The following is a 22,622-nucleotide window of genomic DNA, read 5'->3' on the forward strand; positions in this document are numbered from 1 at the left end:
TTCTCTCACATTATGCAAAATTTTCTCCATCTCTACTGTAGTCTATAAGCAGCTGCCATAAATCCCCAGTGAAGGGTAACTAATTTAAACAGATTGGTTACACCACAGGAAGTTACCATTTGCTCGTCACGTCCATGCCACTTTCTTGCAAGAGAAACTCAGCTAGTCCCAAACGTCACACTTTCAGAGGTCATGTAAACTTTCTACCTTCAGGTGCTTATCCTATTGAATTAAGAAGTTCTTTTCGCAATGATCGTTTTGCAAATCAGCGTCATCTGGTTTTTGAACCTTGCGCCAATGGGAACAGTTCCTCTCTACTATCTAGACGCCTCATGATTTTTTACATTTCTGTCAAATATCCTCTCAAATCTTCTCTGCTCCAAGGAGAACCACCTCAGCTGCACTTTAGGAAAACAGGAGCACACTGGTAACATTAATGAACTAGTAACCCAGAGTAATTGTTTGGAGAAAGAAGTTCAAGTCCCACCACGGCTGGAGGATTCTGAATTCAATTAAATAATAAAACTGGAATAAAATACCATGAAACTAATGGATTATTAGGGTGGTGCGGTGGTGTCATGGTTAGCACTGCTGCCTCATAGCACCACGGTCCCAAGTTCAATCCTGGCCCTGGGGCACTGTCCATGTGGAGTTTGCACAATTCTCCCAGTGTCTGCGTGGGTCTCACCCCCACAACCCAAAAAAGTGTGCAGGGTAGGTGGATTGGCCACGCTAAATTTTCCCTTAATTGGAAGGATTTTTAAATAGAAATGAAACTAATGGATTGTCCTTCCATCGTACCCAAGGATGCAGGAAAGAGCATCCTTATCTGCTCTGGCCTGCATGTGATTCCAAATTCACACCATGTAATATAACTGTGCTAAAATTGTATTCCAATGAAGGGTCTTCGCCAACCCGAAACATCGACATTTCCTCTCCACAGATACCACCTGACTTGATAATTTCCAGCATTTTCTGTACTTTCTGATTTGCAGCATCTGCTGCATTTTGCTTTTGTAAAACTGCCTTTAACAAATCCCTACTGGCTTTCATGAATTAATCCACAATTTTGTCTTGTTTGCAGCGTGAGACGGTTAAACGGACTTGTTGTTAGTTGCTTGGTTTCTCCTTGAACCCTTTTTTGTTTGGCACCACCCCGATAAATAAAGAGTATTTTTAAGACTTCGGACAATACTCCTGCAATTTCTGCCCTTTCTTTTCCCCTCAGCATCCTCATAATATCCTCAGATACATGACCAGGGGTGGATGGAATGCATCAACTTTAAGCTAGCCTTGTCCAGTCTCTCAACTCCTTTCACTTCACTGTGGCTTTGACAGCATTTTTACTAGGGGCTGGTTTAGCTCACTGAGCTAAATCGCTGGCTTTTAAAGCAGACCAAGCAGGCCAGCAGCACGGTTTGATTCCCGTATCAGCCTCCACGGACAGGCGCCGGAATGTGGCGACTAGGGGCTTTTCACAGTAACTTCATTGAAGCCTACTCGTGACAATAAGCGATTATCATTATCATTTATCATTAAGGATTCAAAGTACTGACTTTCTTAGCCATGCCCTCTGCCTCCAGGTGTAGGTCTCCTTTTCAGTTGCTAATTGGCCCTACCCACACTCTTGCTACCCTTTACTCTTTTGGATTCCCTTTTATTTTAGCTGCCAGTCTCATCTTTTCACTTTACCTCAGATTCATTTTTCACGATATCTCTGAACTTCTATGTTCAGCCTGATTCTTACTTGCATTACGAATCTGACATCCGTCAATGACCCCCTTTTTCTGCCTCATCTTAAACTGGCCTAAGGGGCAGAATCTGTACATGCAGCAATGATTTTGCTTTTCTGGGCAGGATGCCAACTTGACAGGCAGATTCGTGCTATAGATTCATAATTAACAGTTTAGCTTGGACCATAACCATCAGTTAATTTAGGAGCCATGCAGACAGCAGGATTGAATTTCATCAGTCTGCACGTAGTTGAAAAGGCCATATGCTCGGCTTTCATTCATTTTGCATTCATTCTTGGAATTAAGCATTGCTGCCATGCCAGCATTTAATACCCATTCTTAACTTCCTTATAGAAGGGAGTGCTGAGTCACCTACTTGATTCTATAGTCCATATGAAGTAGGTACACCCACAGTTCTGTTAAAGTATGATGTGGAGATGCCGGCGTTGGACTGGGGTGAGCACAGTAAGAAGTCTTACAACACCAGGTTAAAGTCCAACAGGTTTGTTTCAAACACGAGCTTTCGGAGCACGGCTCCTTCTTCAGGTGAATGGAAAGGCTTGTTCCAGAAATGTTTATATAGACACAGTCAGAGATGCCCCGGAATGCGAGCACCTGCAGGCAATCAAATCATCAAAGATGCAGAGAGAGAGGTAACTCCAGGTTAAAGAGGTGTGAATTGTCCCAAGCCAGTTCAGTCGGTAGGCCTCTGCAAGTCCAGGCTTGTTGGTGGGGGCCGAATGTAATGCGACATGAATCCCAGATCCCGGTTGAGTCCGCATTCATGCGTGCGGAACTTAGCTATAAGTTTTTGCTCAGCAATTTTGCGTTGTCGCGTCTCCTGAAGGCCTCCTTGTAGAATGCTGACCCGGAGATCAGAGGCTGAATGTCCTTGACTGCTGAAGTGTTCCCCAACTGGAAGGGAACAGTCCTGCCTGTTGATAGTCGCACGATGCCCGTTTATTCGTTGTCGCAGTGTCTGCATGGTCTCGCCAATGTACCACGCTTCGGGACATCCTTTCCTGCAGCGTATGAGGTAGACTACATTGGTCGAGTCGCACGAGTATGCGCCGCGTACCTGGTGGGTGGTGTTTCCACGTGTAATGGTGGTGTCCATGTCGATGATCTGGCATGTCGGCCCCCACCAACAAGCCTGGACTTGCAGAGGCCTACCGACTGAACTGGCTTGGGACAATTCACACCTCTTTAACCTGGAGTTACCTCTCTCTCTGCATCTTTGATGATTTGATTGCCTGCAGGTGCTCGCATTCCGGGCATCTCTGACTGTGTCTATATAAACATTTCTGGAACAAGCCTTTCCATTCACCTGAAGAAGGAGCCGTGCTCCGAAAGCTCGTGTTTGAAACAAACCTGTTGGACTTTAACCTGGTGTTGTAAGACTTCTTACTGTTAAAGTATGTTTCAGGATTTTGACCCGGCAGCAGTTAAGGAACAGCGATCTAGTTGCAAGAGGATGGTGTCTGGCTTGGAGGGGAACTTGTAGGCGATGGTGTTACCATGCATTTGCTCCTTTTGTTCTTCAAGGTGGTGGAGGCCATGGAGTTAAAAACTGTTATCGAAGGAGTTCTGGCAAGTTGCTGCATTTTGTGTATGATGCATATTGCTGGCACTGTGCGCCTGTGGTGGAGGACGAGGTGTTAATCAGACAGACTGCTTTGCCCTGGATACTGTCAAATTTCTAGAGTGCTGGTGGAACTGCAAAACCCATGCGAGTCGGGATTATTATATCACATGCCTGCGCCTTTTAGATGGCAGATAAACTTCGAGGAGTTAGGAGATGAGTATTCCCAGAATTTCCAGTCTCAGATCCGCTCTTGTAGCCATATTATTTAGATGGTTGTTCTAGTTAAGTTTCTGGTCAATGCTAAACCTCAGAATGATGATGAGGGGGAATTCAGCGATGGTGCTACCACTGAATACTAAAGGCAAATGCTTAGGTTCTCTCTTGCTGGAGATCACCCCTCCCTGGCACTTGCGGTGTGAATGGTACTCGTCGCCTATCAGCCATGGCCTGAATATGCACATCACAATCCTCCCTGCTCTTTTCCCTGGCAAGGTACGAGTTTTCATTCAATTCACAAGAAATTTTTTTTACAATCAATCAGTGTAGCAGTATACTATTTCAAGGTGATAAATTATGCAGATTTATATTTCCAATTGAAACAATATTAAGCAACATGGAATCTTGTGAATATCCGAGTGCCAAGCGAAATGTGCTGGACAAGCACCAGAAATTGATACTGATTACCAACACAGTTGCACAGGAAATCAACTATAATCCTCAAATCAATCAGCACGCCTTAATGGCACACCAATTCAATTCAGTTCCCATTTCATCTTACAGCTGACTTATTTAATATATCACGAGTTTAATATTTAGTCAGCAATAGAAAACTGGGATGGCTGGGCGAGTTTAATGGAATACATGAATTTTTCTGCATTAACTGGAAAAATGCTGGGAGATGCAAAACTGAGGCTATACATGCCAACACTGGCATCAAAATGGTATGCTTGCATAAACTGTTATAAAGGTGCATTTATGAAACTGGATTAATGTCCCAGAAAATACACAGAAATAAAAGTTTGAATACATGGTAGATGGTTATAGGATTTAAAAATGTCTTACAATCCCCTGAGTAATGGTGGCCACCAGATGTATCGTAAGCAAACCAAGATCCTCTTCAACACAGAGATGGAGCAGAAATATAGTTTAAAATTTCACAGTTAGCAAAGGATGAAAATAATTTCCTGCCCTCAAAAAAGCTCTCTTCCATTTTATAGTTTGCCCCTTGGCGTATGTATGGAGGAATTCTTTGATATTATAAGAGTGCCCACGGTAGCATGGTGGTTAGCATCAATGCTTCACAGCTCCAGGGTCCCAGGTTCGATTCCTGGCTGGGTCACTGTCTGTGTGGAGTCTGCACGTCCTCCCCGTGTGTGCGTGGGTTTCCTCCGGGTGCTCCGGTTTCCTCCCACAGTCCAAAGATGTGCGGGTTAGGTGGATTGGCCATGCTAAATTGCCCGTAGTGTAAGGTTAATGGGGGGATTGTTGGGTTATGGGTATACGGGTTACGTGGGTTTAAGTAGGGTGATCATTGCTCGGCACAACATCGAGGGCCGAAGGGCCTGTTCTGTACTGTTCTATGTTCTATAAAACAAAATCACCGTAAAGTGGTAATACTTCAGAGCTGGCACACAAACATTCAATGTGTTATCAGCACATCTGGAAAAGTAAACCTAACGACAGAGAACCAAAGTTACCGAATGTTTAGTGTGGTCATCAGCGAAATTGAGGTTCTGAATTATCCCATAAAACTGAAAAAATGTTTAAGGAATGATCCCCTCCCAAGTAATCAAGACATTACCGTAAATCTTGAAGAACTTGATCAAAAATATGTTTTGGACAAACTGTCTACACCCTGACTGGCCTAATTGTCAGAGGCAGTTAACATCATGCCGAGACATTCAGTCCAGTCCGGTTCAGTCATTGGCATATAGAACAGTACAGCACAGAACAGGCCCTTCGGCCCATGCCGAGCCATGATCACCCTACTCAAACCCACGTATCCACCCTATACCCGAAACCCAACAACCCCCCCCCCCCCAACCTTACTTTTTTTTTAGGACACTACGGGCAATTTATCATGGCCAATCCACCTAACCCGCACATCTTTGGACTGTGGGAGGAAACCGGAGCACCCGGAGGAAACCCACGCACACACGGGGAGGGCGTGCAGACTCCGCACAGACAGCGACCCAGCCGGGAATCGAACCTGGGACCCTGGAGCTGTGAAGCATTTATGCTAACCACCATGCTACCGTGCTGCCCTCAGGACAGATATATGCTAACTCAGAAGAGAGTTCCACTCTCACAATTGGTTATTTCCAATCTGTTTTGGGCAGAGAAAATATCAATGCCAGATTTTTGGAAGCGCCATCATAGAGCAATTGACACCCTGCTTATTAAACTTGCCACAATTGAAATGGTCTGCCAGGCTATTCCTGCATGCCCCTGAATAGAATTCCTTGAGAGTGCAATATATTAGAAGGTGATATGTGGCAGACTCCACCTAGGTTCAAGTCTCTTTGCTGATGAGGACTTAATTTGACAAAACAAGTGTCAAACAGTTACCAGTTTACAGTTACAAGATCTAAACCAACAGCCTGCATGTGCTTAGCAATCTCATTTGATGATCTCCATCAAACTGCTACTGCTGCTTACTTGTTTGCTAGACTTCAGACAACGCAAAACCCAAAAAGGTATCGGCCAACACATTGGGTGGTGCCAAAAACCTGGAGAAATGCATGAGCCAGGAGAGAAATTCACATCAGGCACGCAGTCTGCCCAAGTTATTTGAAGACATAGCAGCCTCTATCATAACTCAGGATATTGGATAGTGTCACCAACTCTGGCACTTGGGTCATATTTGATGATACCAGAGGTAAGACAGCCTGATAAATCAGGCAACTAGCTATGGTCCCCAACATCGAAGTCCCTTTCTGGCCTGTCGTCAAAGGGACCAACTTTGCATTCAATAAATTAGCAACATGACTGAGCAATGGCATTGCTTTTGATGATGGTCGTGTATGTTTCTGTTTATCACTACTAGTTGTTCAGTGAAGTATAAGTATAGGCTCAGCTCCAAGAACTTGTAGGACGATAAATACAAAATACATTTGATTATTATATGCAGTTAGTTCCTTACACTGGGATTGATCAAAGCAGGATTTAACCAAAATATAACCTGACTGAAAGATTCAATGCAGTAAAGACTGCACCATGAAGCACAGAATGATGGTTCAAGAAAGCTGAAAAGAAAAAAAACTTGTTTCCCCAAAGTGCTGAACCAAACAGATACAAAATGATCATGAAACTCTAATGAATGGACAAAAAGGTGAGACCAGTGCTGCTGACAATGGGTAAAAGCACAAAGCAAGATCAATACGAAACCAGTCAACAATAGTAAGTGAAACCATGCAAGTAAATGTTTCAAGGCTTGAAATCTTAAGGGGGAATGACCATTTGAAGAAATGAACTAGCTTGTTGGTACTTGGAGGATGAACATAAAAGACGTGGCGAGACAAGCAGACAAGCTATGCTGAACCTTTATAAAGGTTTGGGTTAGGCCACAAACAAGATTACTGCGTCTAGTTTTAGTCACCATGTTTTTGGCAGGAAATGATGGTCCTTGAGAGTGTGCAGGGGAGATTTACCAGAATGGCTCCCGGGATGAGGGTATTTAGATTAAGTTGGAGAAGCGGAGGTTGCTCCTCTTAAAGCAACGGATGGAAATGTACAAGATTATGGTAGGTTTAGATAAGGTGGATAAAGAAAACCCAATGGCTGAGGGTGCAAGGGCTAGGATACATGGATTCAAGGTTTAGGGCAAGAGAAAAGGTTGCGGCTTTAACGCAAGTGATATTGACCTGAAACTCACTTCAGATGAAGATGGTGCAAGCACAGGCAACCGATGATTTCAAAAGGAAATTGAATAGGCAGAGTGCCTCGTCTGTGCAGTAATAATTTATGAAGTAGTAACAAGTTCAAGCGAACTCAAGTATTTTATGTTGATTAGACATGGATTTATACATACCAAGGCAAAAGACATGCACACAACTCAAAGCATGACTAGCCTCTAAAATAACCCATTGCCATAGGATAAATGTAATGAGTAACAGGAAATAAATGAATTACAGCTACATTTTATTGAAATTATAGTAAATAAATTGACCATCAACAGAAACTTGTAGTTTAGCGCCTTTAACTCTCTCTCTGAACCCATCTTGTCCATGAAACCCAACTCTGCTCCCTCACCCAGCACACGTATCCTCGCTGCCCCCCTGCCATGCCGTAATAAAACGTGCCACGGTGGTACACAAATACATTATAAAGTAAAATTTTACAGCAAGCTGCATAGGGAGATATTAGGGAGGATGATCAAAAGCTTGGCCAGAGAAGCTCCTTTTAAAGAGTGTTGTCAAGGAGGAAAGTGGGGAGAGAATGAAATTTAGCAAGAGGCTCTAGAGCTTTAGGCCTCAGTAGCTGAAGACGTAGCCATTAACAGTGCAGCAATTAAAATTGAGAATGCTCAAGAGGCCAGAATTTGATGTGCGCACCATCTCAAGGGTAGTAGTGTCATTAGAAGAGATTTCAGGGATAGGGAGGAGTGAGGCAGGGGGCGTGGCGGGGATAGGGGTGCTGGGTGAGGGAGCAGAGTTGGGTTTCATGGACAAGATGGGTTCAGAGAGAGCATAAAGGTGTTCAGAGAGAGAGCATATGGGGAAATGGGGGAAAACCTAGAGATTGATGCAAGTTCAGGACCAGGGCAGGGGAGAACCTTACAGGACGCGAGGCCCAGTGGGGAGGGAGGAAAGTAGCAGAGGCAGCTGTTGGGATGGTCTCAATCTTAAGGACAAAAGATCATGAGCACCTCACACTTGAAGCATCAATGAAGAATGAGTACCCAATGGAAGAATATTTAGAATGCATCCATCTGCTTTTGGTGATGGCATGGGGAGAAAACAAAAGTACAGTTTTAAACTAAATTGAGTTATTACCTGTGCCGCCTGCAGTATTTGCTGTTGCTGGAAGTAAGCTTGCTGCTGGTGCAGCAAATACTGCTGTTGAAGGAACAGGTGTGCCTGTGGTTTCAGTTGCAGATACTGCTGGGGTTGAGCTGGCTGAATTTGTGCTTGTTGACCAAGTAACTGAGCAATGTGGCCACTACTTGCAGCTGCAACTCCTGTGCAAACCAAAAACGTAAAAATGTTTTAACGTGTTCTGATTATCGTTTTGCTCTCAGTTCTGAACTGCAAAACAATCTCTTGGTGCTCAGCCACCTGGATCCGTCAAACTTCGATGAAGCAGATTCCTTGATTGCATGCAAGAAATACGTCGGGATTTTGTTTTGTATATGTCGGTTGAAATAGTCGTTTTGCCTGGAACTTTTGTGGTAATGGTCCCTTGATTCAACAGCTGGCATTAGGGAAATGGCTGATTTCGTTATTCTGGCAACTCTGATATTAAGCTGGAGGTTAAGATGCCTTAAAAGCTCAGGTCCAAAAGACGAACAAGAATCAAACTGCCCACATTACTTTTTCCAATATTATCCAAACTTCAATATGAAAATTCATGGGCATTATCTGGAAACTTGAACATGTAATTTCATGAAGTTAAAGAAAATAAATGGCAGCAGAACTAAGTTTATGATTCTCAATTATCACAATTTTTAATTACTCTCCAGGGTCTTTCATTGAGGTTGATAAGATGTTCCATTATACATAGAATATTGATATTTTGAATTTAACCTTCTTTAATATAGCAAAGAAAAATCAAATAGACCAAATAAATTGCGGTGCCATTCAGATACTGTGAAGATCTCCTACATTACTCCCCAGCACTGGTGCAGCACTCTATACTCAACCCAACTTCCAGATAGCACAAAACCAGTGCTAGGAGGATTTTTATGTATACCACTGAGTTTATGCATTTATAAGAACAACATAAGAACATAAGAACTAGGAGCAGGAGTAGGAGTAGGCCATCTGGCCCCTCGAGCCTGCTCTGCCATTCAATGAGATCATGGCTGATCTTTTGTGGACTCAGCTCCACTTTCCGGCCCGAACACCATAACCCTTAATCCCTTTATTCTTCAAAAAACTATCTTTATCTTAAAAGCATTTAATGAAGGAGCCTCAACTGCTTCACTGGGCAAGGAATTTGAATTACTTCTTCCATCGGGCAGGGCAAAAGTCTGAGAACACGCACGAACAGACTCAGAAACAGCGTCTTCCCCGCTGTTACCAGACTCCTAAACGACCCTCTTATGGACTGGCCTCATTAACACTACACCCCGTATGCTTCATCCGATGCCAGTGCTTATGTAGTTACATTATGTACCTTGCGTTGCCCTGTTATATATTTTCTTTTATTTCCTTTTCTTTCCATGTACTTAATGAGCTGCTCGCAGAAAAATACTTTTCCCTGTATCTCGGTACACGTGACAATCAACAAATCCAATCCAATCCAATTTGACAATGCTGCAGCAGAGAGATCGTGTCAGGTATCAGTACAGCTTGGTCATTGGTAGGTTATACATAGTTTCCACAGAAAGAGTAGGGCCAGTATTAACACAACGCAGCTGCATGGAGTACACACGAGGCAGGGATCAGCTGGAGCATTAAGGAGACAGGCCCCGAGTTGCGGCAGAAATGTCAATGCAAAGTCGCAAGCAGGATATCACTACACTCTGTTACTGCGTCCACAGCTCCTAAAATATTAGATGCAGGAGAGGCATTGCAGCGCTGAAAATGGGAGGGCCTGAAGATTTACTGCCGTAACCCAAGTGTTCATTACAATATCTTAGTTTGAAAGGTCATACGTGTTTCACAATTAAACTGCCCCCTGCAGTTTCAGATCTCCCTGCACTCAATTGTTAAAGGTACGACTGAAAGAATTTAAGCTATCGCACAACTTTTAAATTAAGATCATTGAATAACCTTGCATTTCACATTCACCAACCCAGCACGCCGCAGGAAACCCATATTCAATGGGAGTGCGGATTGGAAAGCTGGCATTGCAGTAGTGTCCCACACTTCTTCCAGGTTTAGCTTCCTTGGGGAAGTAGGATCAATGATTTTAGCCCCTGATTAATTCAACAAACAATTTTCAGATACTTAATGAGCATAAAGGACATAACCTGCTGAAGCGAGTTAAATAAAGGGTGTATTGAAGTCCATATGAAGTTGTTAAATTTTATTCTACACTTTTACTGCCAGTGCCTCTTATATGCGTTAAAATGTCTGCAGTTTAAATAACTGCAACGAATAGCAAATATAAAAGCACTTCCTCTTTCTAAAAAAAGTTTCCCCAATAAGTTAGCACGTCTGAGGAGTTTATCACCAATGAGTTGGAATTTAGGTCTCAAATGCAATGAAGGCTGCTCAGTTGATATGACTTTGTGACTGTTGTGGTTAATGCCCAGGATTGAAAAGGGTTACTATTGCTCGGGGTCAGACCGGCAATTTCAGTACCAGCTGAACAGATAACAGTACCCAGTTGGTACTGAGCTTTCCAGTCTAAATCCACACAATAGGCACCATTTTCGGTCCTGGATTACAATGCCTATGGAATTGCTTGTTGAGTGTCAGCTGAGTGGCACCATGGCTGGTCCCAGACAGACTGTGCATCATATTATAATCCTAATTTCTTCTGCAACTGACAATTCAAACAATGTTTTGAAGATAATTTTACCAACTATTGGGAGGGAGAAAATACATTAACATTAAATTTCTACTTGCACTTAACTTAAATTCTAGCTTTAAATAGCCTGCAATTATTGTAATTTGAGTTCCCATCACAATGTAGTCTATTGATTGCCAAGGCCTATATAAAATCTAAAGTTCAAGACATATATATTTTAACGTTTGAGTTTGTGCTGAAATAAAGTACAAGGGACTCTGCTTCATCTTTGGTTCGTAACAAGCTTGATCCAGGCACCATTTCTTGGGAGTTAGTCTGATCACAGAATGGTTAACGGTGGTCATTTGGCCCGTCATGTCCATGCCAGCTCTCTGCAAGTGCAACTCACCTAAACACACTCCCCCACCTTATCCCCATAGCTCTGCAAGTTGTTTTTCGTCAGATAATTATCCAATTGATTTTTGAAAACAATTATTTGATCTACCTCTATCACACACTCGGGCAGTGCACCCCAGATCGATGCAAAAAGTTTGCCTTTTGTCACTGGTGTTTCTTTTGTTTGTAACCTCCATGTATCAGTGTGCTCTGGTTCTTCATCCTCCTGCCAAAGGAACCGTTTCTTCCGATCTACATTTCTCAGACCCCTCATTATTTTGAGCACGGTTATCAAAAATCCTTTTAATTTCTTCTCCAAGGATAACAACCCCAGCCTTTCCCATTCTATGGATGTAACTGAAGTCCTTCACCCCTCAAAGTATTTTCATGAATTTTTCCTGCATCCTCTCTTTACATCTTTCCTAAAGCATGGTGTATAGGTTTATCATAACTGTACCTGCTTTGCACTCTAGGCCCTTTCTACAAAAAGCCCAGGAACCCACATGCTTTACTAACTGCCTTCTCAACCTGTTCTTCCACTTTCAATAATCTGTGAATGCAAAAAGCTAGGTCCCCATGTGCATCCCTTCCCCCATTAGAATTGTGCCCTCATCTTATATTGGCCTCTCCACGGTTTTCCTGCCAAAATGAATCACTTCACAATTCCTTGCCATTTTTCTACCCAACCCACCAGCCTGTCTACATCCTTTCGAAGCGATCATTATCCTCCTCACAATTCACAATACTTTCATCCAATTCCCAATTTAACTGAGTCTAGTCTATTCTCACCCTGATGAAGTTGGCCCGTAACAAATTAGTTATTTTGGATCTGGATTATTGCCCTTTTCTATTATCAACCAAAACCTAATGATGCTATGATCACTGTCCCTGAAAATGTTCCCCAACTAACACTCGATCCACCTTGTACCCCAGAACCAGATTCAGCAATGCCTCATTCATTGTTGGACTGAAAACATGCTGATGAAGAAAATTCTCCTGAGGAAACTCTAGAAACTCGTCCTGCTCTCCTTTTGTTCCAATTTCTGTTCCAATCTATATTAGGGTAAATCAAGTTCCCCATTACAACTACTGTATAATTCTTGCACCTCTCCAATTTCCCACAAATATGCTTTCCTATATCTTTCCCATTATCAATTGGCCACTAGTTGGTCTTTTTTGAAAATTATTTTAGAAATTTTCACCCAGAATGCAGCTGCTGTTATTAACATGTTCAGACGCCATCTAGCAGGATAATTCTAGGGGAAACATTCTGAAAAAAATAAAGCCAGGCACTCTGTGGCAAAAGCTGTGCAAACAACTATTCACATGTTATTATTAAGCTTCGTTCATTTTTTAAAAAGCAGGTAGGTCGATTTGTACTAATTTTTTTTAAAGGAAACCAACATCCCAGAATATCACCTATGGTTTGAGGTTACAACCGCAAGTATTATTCAGTCAAATGTTTTTTTTTTGTTTTAAATTATTGGTTCACTGCCACTCAAAAATTGATAAATTATAAATTTACTTTAACAGATTGTCAACGACGAGTGATGTTTTGTGGGGAGGGCATGATGCAGAAATTGGATATAAACAATAACTTAAATCCACTGAAAAACAAACATTCAGTGATTATGTACATAACTACACACCTGATGGTTGAGGCGGCAACGGTGCAGTTGATGGTCGAGGCGCCAACTGTGCAGCTGACGGCTGAGGCGCCAACTGTGCAGCTGACGGCTGAGGCGCTAACTGTGCAGCTGACAGCTGAGGCGCTAACTGTGCAGCTGACGGCTGAGGCGCTAACTGTGCAGCTGACGGCTGAGGCGCCAACTGTGCAGCTGATCTCTTCCTTGGTGTCGTAGCAGGTTGAATCGTTAGAATGCTTGAAGATGGAGTTGGTTGGCCAGCTTTTGGCCTTTGGCGAGGTGCTATTGAAGTCTCTGTAGTAGGTACTGTGTCTGTAAGCCTATGAGAGGTTCATATAAACAGTACATTTACACATCAAGTTAAGAAAAGCTTGCATTATTTAGGATTCTCAAAAAGTGGAACATCAAAGTTTAGGAGCATAGGAATTGGGAGCAGAAGTGGGCAATTCAGCGCTTAGAGCCTTCTCCGCCATTCAATCAGATCATGGGTGATGGCCTCAAAGCCAGCTCCCTACCTGTTCCCCATACCCCTTTAACCCATTTTTTTAAAAATCAGAAATATATCTGTTTCCCTCTAGAAACAATTTAACGATTCAGACTCCAGTGCACGATGGGGCAGCGAGTTCCACAAATTCACCACTCTCTGCGAGAAGTAGTTCCTCCTCATCTCAGTTCTAAATCTACCACCTCTCAACCTATATCTGTGACCTTTGTTCTAGATTGCCCCACAAGGGGGAACATTTGGCCTACATTTATTTTGTCAATCCCTTTTAGTATTTTATATACCTCAATCAGATCCTCTCTTCTAACTCCAGCGAGTACAAGCCCAAACTGCTTAATATCTCCTCATACGTCAACCCCTTCATCCCCGGAATCAATCTGGTGAACCTCCTCTGAACTACCTCCAATGTCACCACATCCTTCCTCAAATAAAGGAGGAGAGCAAAACTGGACACAATACTCCAGATATGGTCTCACCAACACCCTATACAATTGCAACAATACTTCTCTACTTTTATACTCTAGTCCATTTTCAATAAACGCTAACATTCCATTTGCCTTTCTTATTACATTTTGTACCTGCATACAGGCTTTCTGCGATTCATGAACAAAGACACCCAGATTCCTCTGCCCAGACCCATTTTGAATCTGCTTTCCATTTAGACAATACTTTGCCGGACTAATTTTTCAGCCAAAACAGATAACCTCACACTTGTCCACATTAAACTCCATCTGCCAAATTTAGGCTCCATCTCCTAGCCATCTGTAAAATGTGTACCCTCAGTGTACCCAAATAGGCGCCGGATTGTGCTGACCGGGGACTTTCAGAGTAACTTAATTGCAGTGTTAATGTAAGTCTACTTGTGACACTAATAAAGATCATCACTGGATTGTAAACAGTTGGAGTCTGAGGACTGAACCCTGCGGCACCCAAGAACAAAGAACAATGCAGCACAGGAACAGGCCCTTTGGCCCTCCAAGCCTGTACCAGTCATGACATTAACCTTGGCCAAAACCCTCAGCACTTCCTTGTGCCGAATCCCTCTATACCCTTCCTATCCTTGTATTTGTCAAGATTCCTTTTGAACGGCGTTAATGTATCTGCTTCCACAACCTCCCCTGGCAACGTGTTCCAGGCACTCACCACCGTGTAAAAAAACCTGCATCTCACATCTCCTCTAAACGTTGCCCCACGGACCTTAAACCTATGCTCCCTGGTGATGACCCCTTCACTCTGGAAAAGGGTGCCTGCCCATCCACTCTATCCATGCCCCTCAATCTTGTGGACCTCTACCACGTCACCCCTCAACCTCTGTCTTTCTTATTTTTTTTTTATTTTTTTATTTTTTTTATTAATTTAGATTACCCAATTATTTTTTCCAATTAAGGGGCAATTTAGTGTGGCCAATCCACCTACTCTGCACATTTTTGGGTTGTGGGGGCGAAACCCACGCAGACACGGGGAGAATGTGCAAACTCCACACAGACAGTGACCCAGAGCCGGGATCGAACCTGGGACCTCAGCGCCGTGAGGCGGTTATGCTAACCACTTGGCCACCGTGCTGCCCTACCTCTGTCTTTCTAATGAAAACAGTCCGAGTCTATTCAGCCTCTCCGCATAGCTAACACCCTGCAGAACATCTTGGTAAACCTCCTCTGCACCCTCTCCAAAGCCTCCACATTCTTCTGGTAGTGGCAACCAGAATTGTATGCAATATTCCAAATGCGGCCTTACCAAGGTTCTTTACAACTGCAGCATGACTTGCCAGTATTTTTTAATAATCGATGCCCCGTCCAACGAAGGCAACTTTCCTTATGCCTTCGTGACTACCTTGTCCACTTGTGTTACCACATTCAAAGATCTGTGGATCTGTAGGCCCAGGTCTCTCCGACTTTCTATATTCCTAAGAGTTTTGCCATTTACGGTATATTTCCCCTCTAGTTAGACCTCTATGTTAGACTCTACCGGTTACAGTTCACCAGGCAGAGAAGGACCCATTTAATCCCTCTGCTTTCTCTCAGTCAGCAATTCTCAAGCCAACCTAGTATTCTACCCCCAACCCCCTGCGATCTCAACTTCTTTTGTGTGGCACCTTGTCAAACGCCTAGCTACAGCACATCCACAGATTCCCCATTATCCACCTTGCTGGCTACGTCCTCAAAGAACTCAAGCAAGCTTGTCAAGCATGACTTACCCTTCATAAAACCATGTTGACCATGGTGGATCAAGCTTTGCCTTTCCAAATGTTCAGTCATCTCCTCCTTTATGATTGATTCCAGCAACGTCCCCACCACAGAGGTCAAGCTAAACAGTCTATAGTTTCCTACTTTTTTTTGCCTCACTCCTTTTTGAATAGGGGAGTCACATCAGTGTGTTTCCAATCCACGGGGACCTTTCCAGAATCCAGGGAATTTTGAAATATCATAACCAATGCATCCACCATCTCTGCTGCCACCTCCTTTAATACCCTAGGGTGCAGACCATCAGGTCCCGGAGACTTATCTGTCTTTAGTCCCATTAGTTTATTCAACACCTTCTCCTCTACAGTAACTGATAGTTCTTGGAATTGTTTTATTATCCTCTACCGTGAAGATGGAGGCAAAATATTGTTTCGGTGCCCCACCATTACCTCACCATAAAGTTTGGAATACAGTTTGAAACATCTAGCTATGATTGACGGCTTTTGGACCATATCAAAGCCAGTTAAGTGCTCTCAATTCCTCTTTTGTCCTCTTCAGAAAGCACTTAATTGGCTTTGATGACGTCGAAGAGTTGTCAATCATAGTTAGATGTCTATAAACATTGCGGTTAGTTTCACTGCTGGCTACTTGAAATCCACTCAAGCGTGAAGGGACGAGAGACTAAATAATCCAGACAGCTGGCTGCACATGAAAGCTGTCAATCACAGCCCAGTAATAACATCAATTTCACATTGATATAATTGAAAGTATTGCACATCAAAGATCTGAAGGGGTTTAAACCCAGCTGATGTGGTTTTCTCCTTCTAGAAATTTACAGGTGCGGCTTCCTCTGCCTGAGCCAGCACGTGTATTGCCCAGGTGAGTTTTACGGCAGTGACTGTTTTTCACCATCTGTCTGGACTGCTCTCTAGCTTCCAAGCAGGGATCTCTGGAATGGGGGGACCACCCCATTTGCTATTAGGCCGCCTTCTCAAAATGGTGGCCCGATAGCAGGATTCACGAGGGAATACTATGGAATTCCAAGGGATAGGGAGTCAGTTCTGGATTTGTGCTCCCAGTGGAGTGTGCAAATCAATGGCGACCCATCTTCAGCAGGAGAACAAATCTCGCAAACGGAGTATTCCGGTCAAATGTAACTATATGATGAAATGACCAGTCTACCTTGCTCTTAGTTGAGACTTTTTAGCAGCAACTTCACTAGTTTTTATTGGTACTGGCATTTTCACTGGAATTGGTGCATTCTGGAAAACAAGAACACATCTTCAATGTTCCTTCTCAAAAAAAACAGGTAATATACAGAACGCGGAGGTAAAAGTTAAACTGTCTCAACAGGAAAGTAATCAAAATGCTAGAGTTTGGTGAAATGTAGGGTAAGAAAAATGTCCAAATCCCAAGTTTTTCCCTTTCTCCAAAGCCAGCTGCAAAGATTCACGCATTTAAAACATTTCACTCTCAAAGTCGGTATAGTTGCTTTCACTTTTATGCAAATCCAACATCCTGATTTCCCAGTGAATGTGCTTCACTAATCATCTGTGGCCTTATTGACTGAGCTACAAAAAGGAACCCTACAATATTATGGTCAGCATGAGCACAGTGGAACAAAATACAAGAACAAATATTTACTGAAATTACAATGTACAGTACAAGTACAACAGGATTCAGAGTACGAGTTACTCACTTTGTTCATGACCTAGATAACTGACTTGCAACTTTTACAGTATCCACATTAATGAGCACACGCGACCTTCAATCTGGATAATCTGACACCACCTATACTGAACAGTCAAAATTGATCTATACAAAATTATTCCCACGATGTTGTGCCGAACTAGTCTGAAACTAAGATCAAATCACTATTTCTTTGTGGTTATTAATGAAACCAAGAAATATACTCACACTGATATTCTTAACTGGGCACACCCGCTTTGACAGCTTAAATGTAAAGAATGAAACTTGATAAATATCAGGTCTCTTGTCTGGGTCTGCCTCCAGCATATACCCTGCAAAAAGATAACAGTTTATTAGTTTACATACATGAAAACGTAGGCAAAGTAGCAAAAGATAAACCTGGAAATGAATCAGAAGAGCTGTATACTTACTTATCAAGCAATGCATTTCATTGGAATACCTAGAATTATCTGGAATTGTAAAACTTCCATCACAAATGGCGACTTGGCTTTCTCCAAATGGTAACGTAAAGAAGCATAGTTTGTAAAGTAAACAACCGAGGGCCTAAAGAGATATTTTTAAAAACAAAAGAGCTTATCAATAGGGAAACTGTTCAGAAACTTTATTACACACAGGCAGGTTAAACTAATTCCAAGAAATCAATTGCGAGATACAAAGAGCATATGGGAACCACATAGCCCTCTTACATATGTTCCTAGAAAGAGATAAATCCTTACATACCCATATGTCAGCTTTAGTAGTAATAGACTTTCCACTGTAAAGGTTTATCATTTCAGGAGCTCTGTATGATAGCGTTGTGTACCTGAAAATCAGAGCAAAATTTCATTATAAGTAAAACGAGCATTCCATGATAAAGAGAATTGCTTTTCCCTGTTTGTTGGCATTTTGATGCTTTCGTGGCAGGTTCATTTGGGTTGTTACGAAGTTTGTAGCCAGACCAAATAGCATGATGCGAAATGTGGCCAAGTAAAGAAATATTCGGACTCGAGCTAAAACACAGAAATGTGCACAATAATAGAAACCACAGGTGTCCAGACACAAGAGTCCAGACACAAGACAGACCATGGTGAACCACAAGGAAGGTCATAAGCAACTTTATAGCAAAAAGGAAGGAACTTTAGAATCAGGCAGCTGCAGACCCCGAGAAACAGGGTCACATGTCCTTTGTTTTCTGTTAACGTGAAAACTGCATAGGGAACATGAAACAGATGTGTCCTGTTTACCAGACTTCTGGAAGAACGGCCTCAGTCACACGAGGGTCTTACACATATGTCTTCAAACATTCAAAAAGGCTAAAGGAATTGTATAAAAGATACAGAAGACCGAAGCCTCAGGAGGGACAACCCTGGAGTGAAAACCCTGGGAACAACCATTACAGAGGACAACCCCAAGTCAGGCATGCCGAGACCTGTGAAGTAACACCAGAGAAGAGCCTGGCCAGCTGTTCTGCTAGGGTGATACTAGAGTTCAATTCGTGAGTTGAGTAACGTTTATTAGTATAATCGCGTTAAAAAGAGTCTACGTGGCATTTATTGAGTTTTAACGTCTGCGTGGCATTTTAGCACAAATAGAGTCTCTTTAGTGAATACTAACAGTCTTGTTTAGCTTGTGAGATGCGTCAGCTGTGAAACCACCAAGGAGGAGAGGGCAACAAGTTAAAATCACAATAATTTCCATTTTTATAAAAACATGTCATCCAGCAAAATGTGAAACTAATTAGGACAATTAAAAGCAATCAAAAAGTTACGGTTTAAGGACCATCTTGAAGGAGTAAAGAGAGGTAGAGAGTTTAGCTAGGCCAATAGCAGAGTGTTGAAAATGGATTCGTTCAAAGACCAGAATTGGAGGAGAACAAAGATCGCTGGGGGATGAAGGGCTGGAGGAGGTTATAGACAGGAAGGACCAAAGCCACTGAAGGGACAAGAAGTGCCAATGGAGGTTGTGCAGTGGATGTTTTGTACATGGATTTTAGGTTTAGCAAGGCATTTGACAAACGTACCACATGGCAGATTGTTCAAGAAAGTGAAAACCCATGGAATACAGGACAATGAAAGAGAAAATGCTGGAAAATATCGGGTCTGGCAGCATCTGTAGGGAGAGAAAAGAGCTAACGTTTCGAGTCCGATGACTTTGTCAAAGCTAACAGAGAAAATGGGAAATATTTAGAAGAGCAGTACTTCTTCAGGGTAGGCATTCCTGGAAGAAAGGTGGCAGCGAGTTAAACACTGGATAAAAGCAAGTTATTGCGGATGCTGGAATCTGAAACAAAAGAGAAAATGCTGGCAAATCTCAGCAGGTCTGGCAGCATCTGTAGGGAGAGAAAAGAGCTGCTGAGATTTTCCAGCATTTTCTCTTTCGTTTCAGAATCCAGCATCCACAGTAATTTGCTTGAATACAGGGCAATGTGGCAAACTGGGTTAAAAGTTAGCTTAGCAACAGGAAACAACAGGTACTGGTTGATGTCTGCCCTTGCAATTGGAAAGTTGTTTCAAGTGGTGTTCCTCAGGGCTCAGTGTTGGGACCCTTACTGTCTGTGCTATACATTAGCGATTTGTACGTGCATGAGGGGAGCACGATTGGGAAATTTACAGACAACACAAAGACTGGCCGAGTGGTGGACAGTATAGAGGGTAGCTGTAATCTTGTAAATAAAGCATGAGGAATGCTCTCCTTCATTGGCAGAAGTAAAGAATCTAAAAGTAAGGATATAATGTTGGAATAGTGTAAAACACTGGTGAGGCCACAACTGGAGTAGTGTGTGCAGCTCTGGTCATCACATTACAGGAAGGACGTAATTGCTCTGGAGACAGTGCAGAGGAGGGTTACAAGAATGTAGCCAGGGCTGGAAAAGTGTAGCTACGAGGAGAGATTGGTAAATTGGGTTATTTTTCTTGGAACAAAAGAGGGGTGACTTATTTGAGGTGTACAATATCATGAGGGGAAGAGATAGAGTGGACAGGACCAAATTGTTTCCCTTGGTGGAAAATTCTAGAACCAGGGGACATAAATTCAAGATAAGTGGCAGAAAGTGTAGAGGGGACGTGAGGAAGAGCTTTTTTTTCAAGCAGAAGGTAGTGGGAATGTGAAATCGCTGCCGAGTTGATGGTGGAGGCAGAGACCCTAAACCTTTTTAAGAAGTACCTGATTTGCACCTCAAGTGCTGCAAGATACAGGGCTATCTATGGTCCAGTTGCAGGAAAGTGGGATTAGAAACGGCACTTAGGTGTCAGCGGACTGGCAAGGACAAGATGGGCCAAATGCCCTCCTTCCAAGCTGTAAATTTTCTATGATTTTAAGGATTTGACAACAGAAATTAGTATTTCAAAATCAAGCATCAAAGGAAATGTTTTTCAGTGGCAGAGCAGTCAAGTTTGCCATCCACACTGGATTTCTTATGAAAACATCAAGCAATATTGATGTGCCATCATGCAAGAAGCTATTGGAGATGCACAGTTCAACAACTGCAACAAATAGTTCAAGAAACTGAAGTGACATTTTTTTAAATGGCAAAGCTAACATGCATTAAAAGTAGTCAAACTTTGAGCAGTTAACCATTATCAGGTACGCACAGGGTGCTGTAAAAAGGTTTTTATTTTGCCGATAGTGCCTTTTTGACTCGAAAGCTAATTCACCTTAACAGATACAGGATTTTTTAATATGAAAGACATACCTTTTTATTTCTTCCTCAACTGCACCAACACCTTCAGTCTGAGGATATATAAATCTGTTTGTTGCACTTCCAAAATCACAGAGGACATAACTACCATTATCATGAAGAAGAAGATTTTCCACCTAGTACAGTAACAAATAAAAAATGTTGTACTTGCAGGAAATTTTACAAAGAACAAAGAAAAGTACAGCACAGGAACAGGCCCTTCGGCCCTCCAAGCCTGCCCGTCTAAACTAAAATCTTCTACGCTTCCGGGGTCCGTATTCCTCTATTCCCATCCTATTCATGTATGTCAAGATGCCCCTTAAACGTCACTATCATTCCTGCTTCCACCACCTCCTCCGGCAGCGAGTTCCAGGCACCCACTACCCTCTGTGTAAAAAAACTTGCCTCATACATCTCCTCTAAACCTTGCCCCTCACACCTTAAACCTATGCCCCCTAGTAATTGACCCCTCTACCCTGGGGAAAAGTCCCCGACTATCAACTCTGTCTATGCCCATCAATTTTGTAGACCTCTATCAGGTCACCCCTCAACCTCCTTCGTTCCAGTGAGAACAAACCAAGTTTATTCAACCTCTCCATACCAGGCAACCTCCTGGTAATGCCCTCCATACCAGGCAACCTCCTGGTAAATCTCTTCTGCACCCTCTCGAAAACCTCCACATCCTTCTGGTAGTGGGGCAACCAGAATTGAACACTATACTCCAAGTGTGGCCTAACTAAGGTTCTATACAACTGCAACATGACTTGCCAATTTTTATACTCAATGCCCCGGCCAATGAAGGCAAGCATGCCGTATGCCTTCTAGACTACCTTCACCACCTGTGTTGCCTCTTTCAGTGACCTGTGGACCTGTACACCTAGATCTCTATTGACTGTCAATACTGTTCAGGGTTCTACCATTCACTGCACATTCCCTACCTGCATTAGACATTTCAAAATATATTACCTCACGTTTGTCCAAATTAAACTCCATCTGCCATCTCGCTGCCCAAGTCTCCAAACGATCTAAATCCTGCTGTATCCTCTGACAATCCTCGTCTCTATCCGCAATTCCACCAACCTTTGTGTCATCCACAAACTTACTAATCAGACCAGTTACATTTTCCTCCAAATCATTTATATATACTATGAACAGTAAAGGTCCCAGCAATGATCCATGCGCAACACTACTAGTCACAGCCCTCCCATCAGAATAGCACCCTTCCATTGCTAATCTCTGCCTTCTATGACCTAGCCAGGTCTGTATCCATCTTGCCAGCTCACCGCTGTGTGACTTAATCTTTTGTACCAGTCTGCCATGACAGACCTTGTCAAAGGCCTTATTGAAGGCCATGTAGACAACATCACTGCCCTATCTGCATCAATCATGGGCAGCACGGTAGCATTGTGGATAGCACAATTGCTTCGCAGCTCCAGGGTCCCAGGTTCAATTCGGGCTTGGGTCACTGTCTGTGCGGAGTCTGCACATCCTCCCCGTGTGTGCATGGGTTTCCTCCGTGTGCTCCGGTTTCCTCCCACAGTCCAAAGATGTGCAGGTTAGGTGGATTGTCCATGATAAATTGCCCTTAGTGTCCAAAA

At 42.9% G+C, this 22,622-nt stretch overlaps 1 protein-coding gene across 9 annotated transcripts in view; it reads right to left on the reverse strand.

Annotated features, from left to right (window-relative positions):
- The window catches only part of LOC119956063 (AP2-associated protein kinase 1-like), a 101,228-nt gene that overhangs the window by 26,561 nt on the left and 52,045 nt on the right, over positions 1-22,622 (reverse strand). For all 9 annotated transcript variants that reach the window (XM_038782886.1, XM_038782885.1, XM_038782883.1 and 6 more), the window contains 7 exons: positions 21,040-21,161; positions 18,090-18,171; positions 17,780-17,912; positions 17,577-17,680; positions 16,842-16,921; positions 12,981-13,297; positions 8,313-8,497 (listed from right to left, as the gene is read on the reverse strand). In XM_038782886.1, the coding sequence (XP_038638814.1) occupies positions 8,313-8,497; positions 12,981-13,297; positions 16,842-16,921; positions 17,577-17,680; positions 17,780-17,912; positions 18,090-18,171; positions 21,040-21,161 (1,023 nt within the window). The remainder of the gene's footprint in view (positions 1-8,312; positions 8,498-12,980; positions 13,298-16,841; positions 16,922-17,576; positions 17,681-17,779; positions 17,913-18,089; positions 18,172-21,039; positions 21,162-22,622) is intronic.

Source organism: Scyliorhinus canicula, chromosome 22 (assembly GCF_902713615.1).
Source record: "Scyliorhinus canicula chromosome 22, sScyCan1.1, whole genome shotgun sequence".
NCBI lineage: Eukaryota > Metazoa > Chordata > Chondrichthyes > Carcharhiniformes > Scyliorhinidae > Scyliorhinus > Scyliorhinus canicula.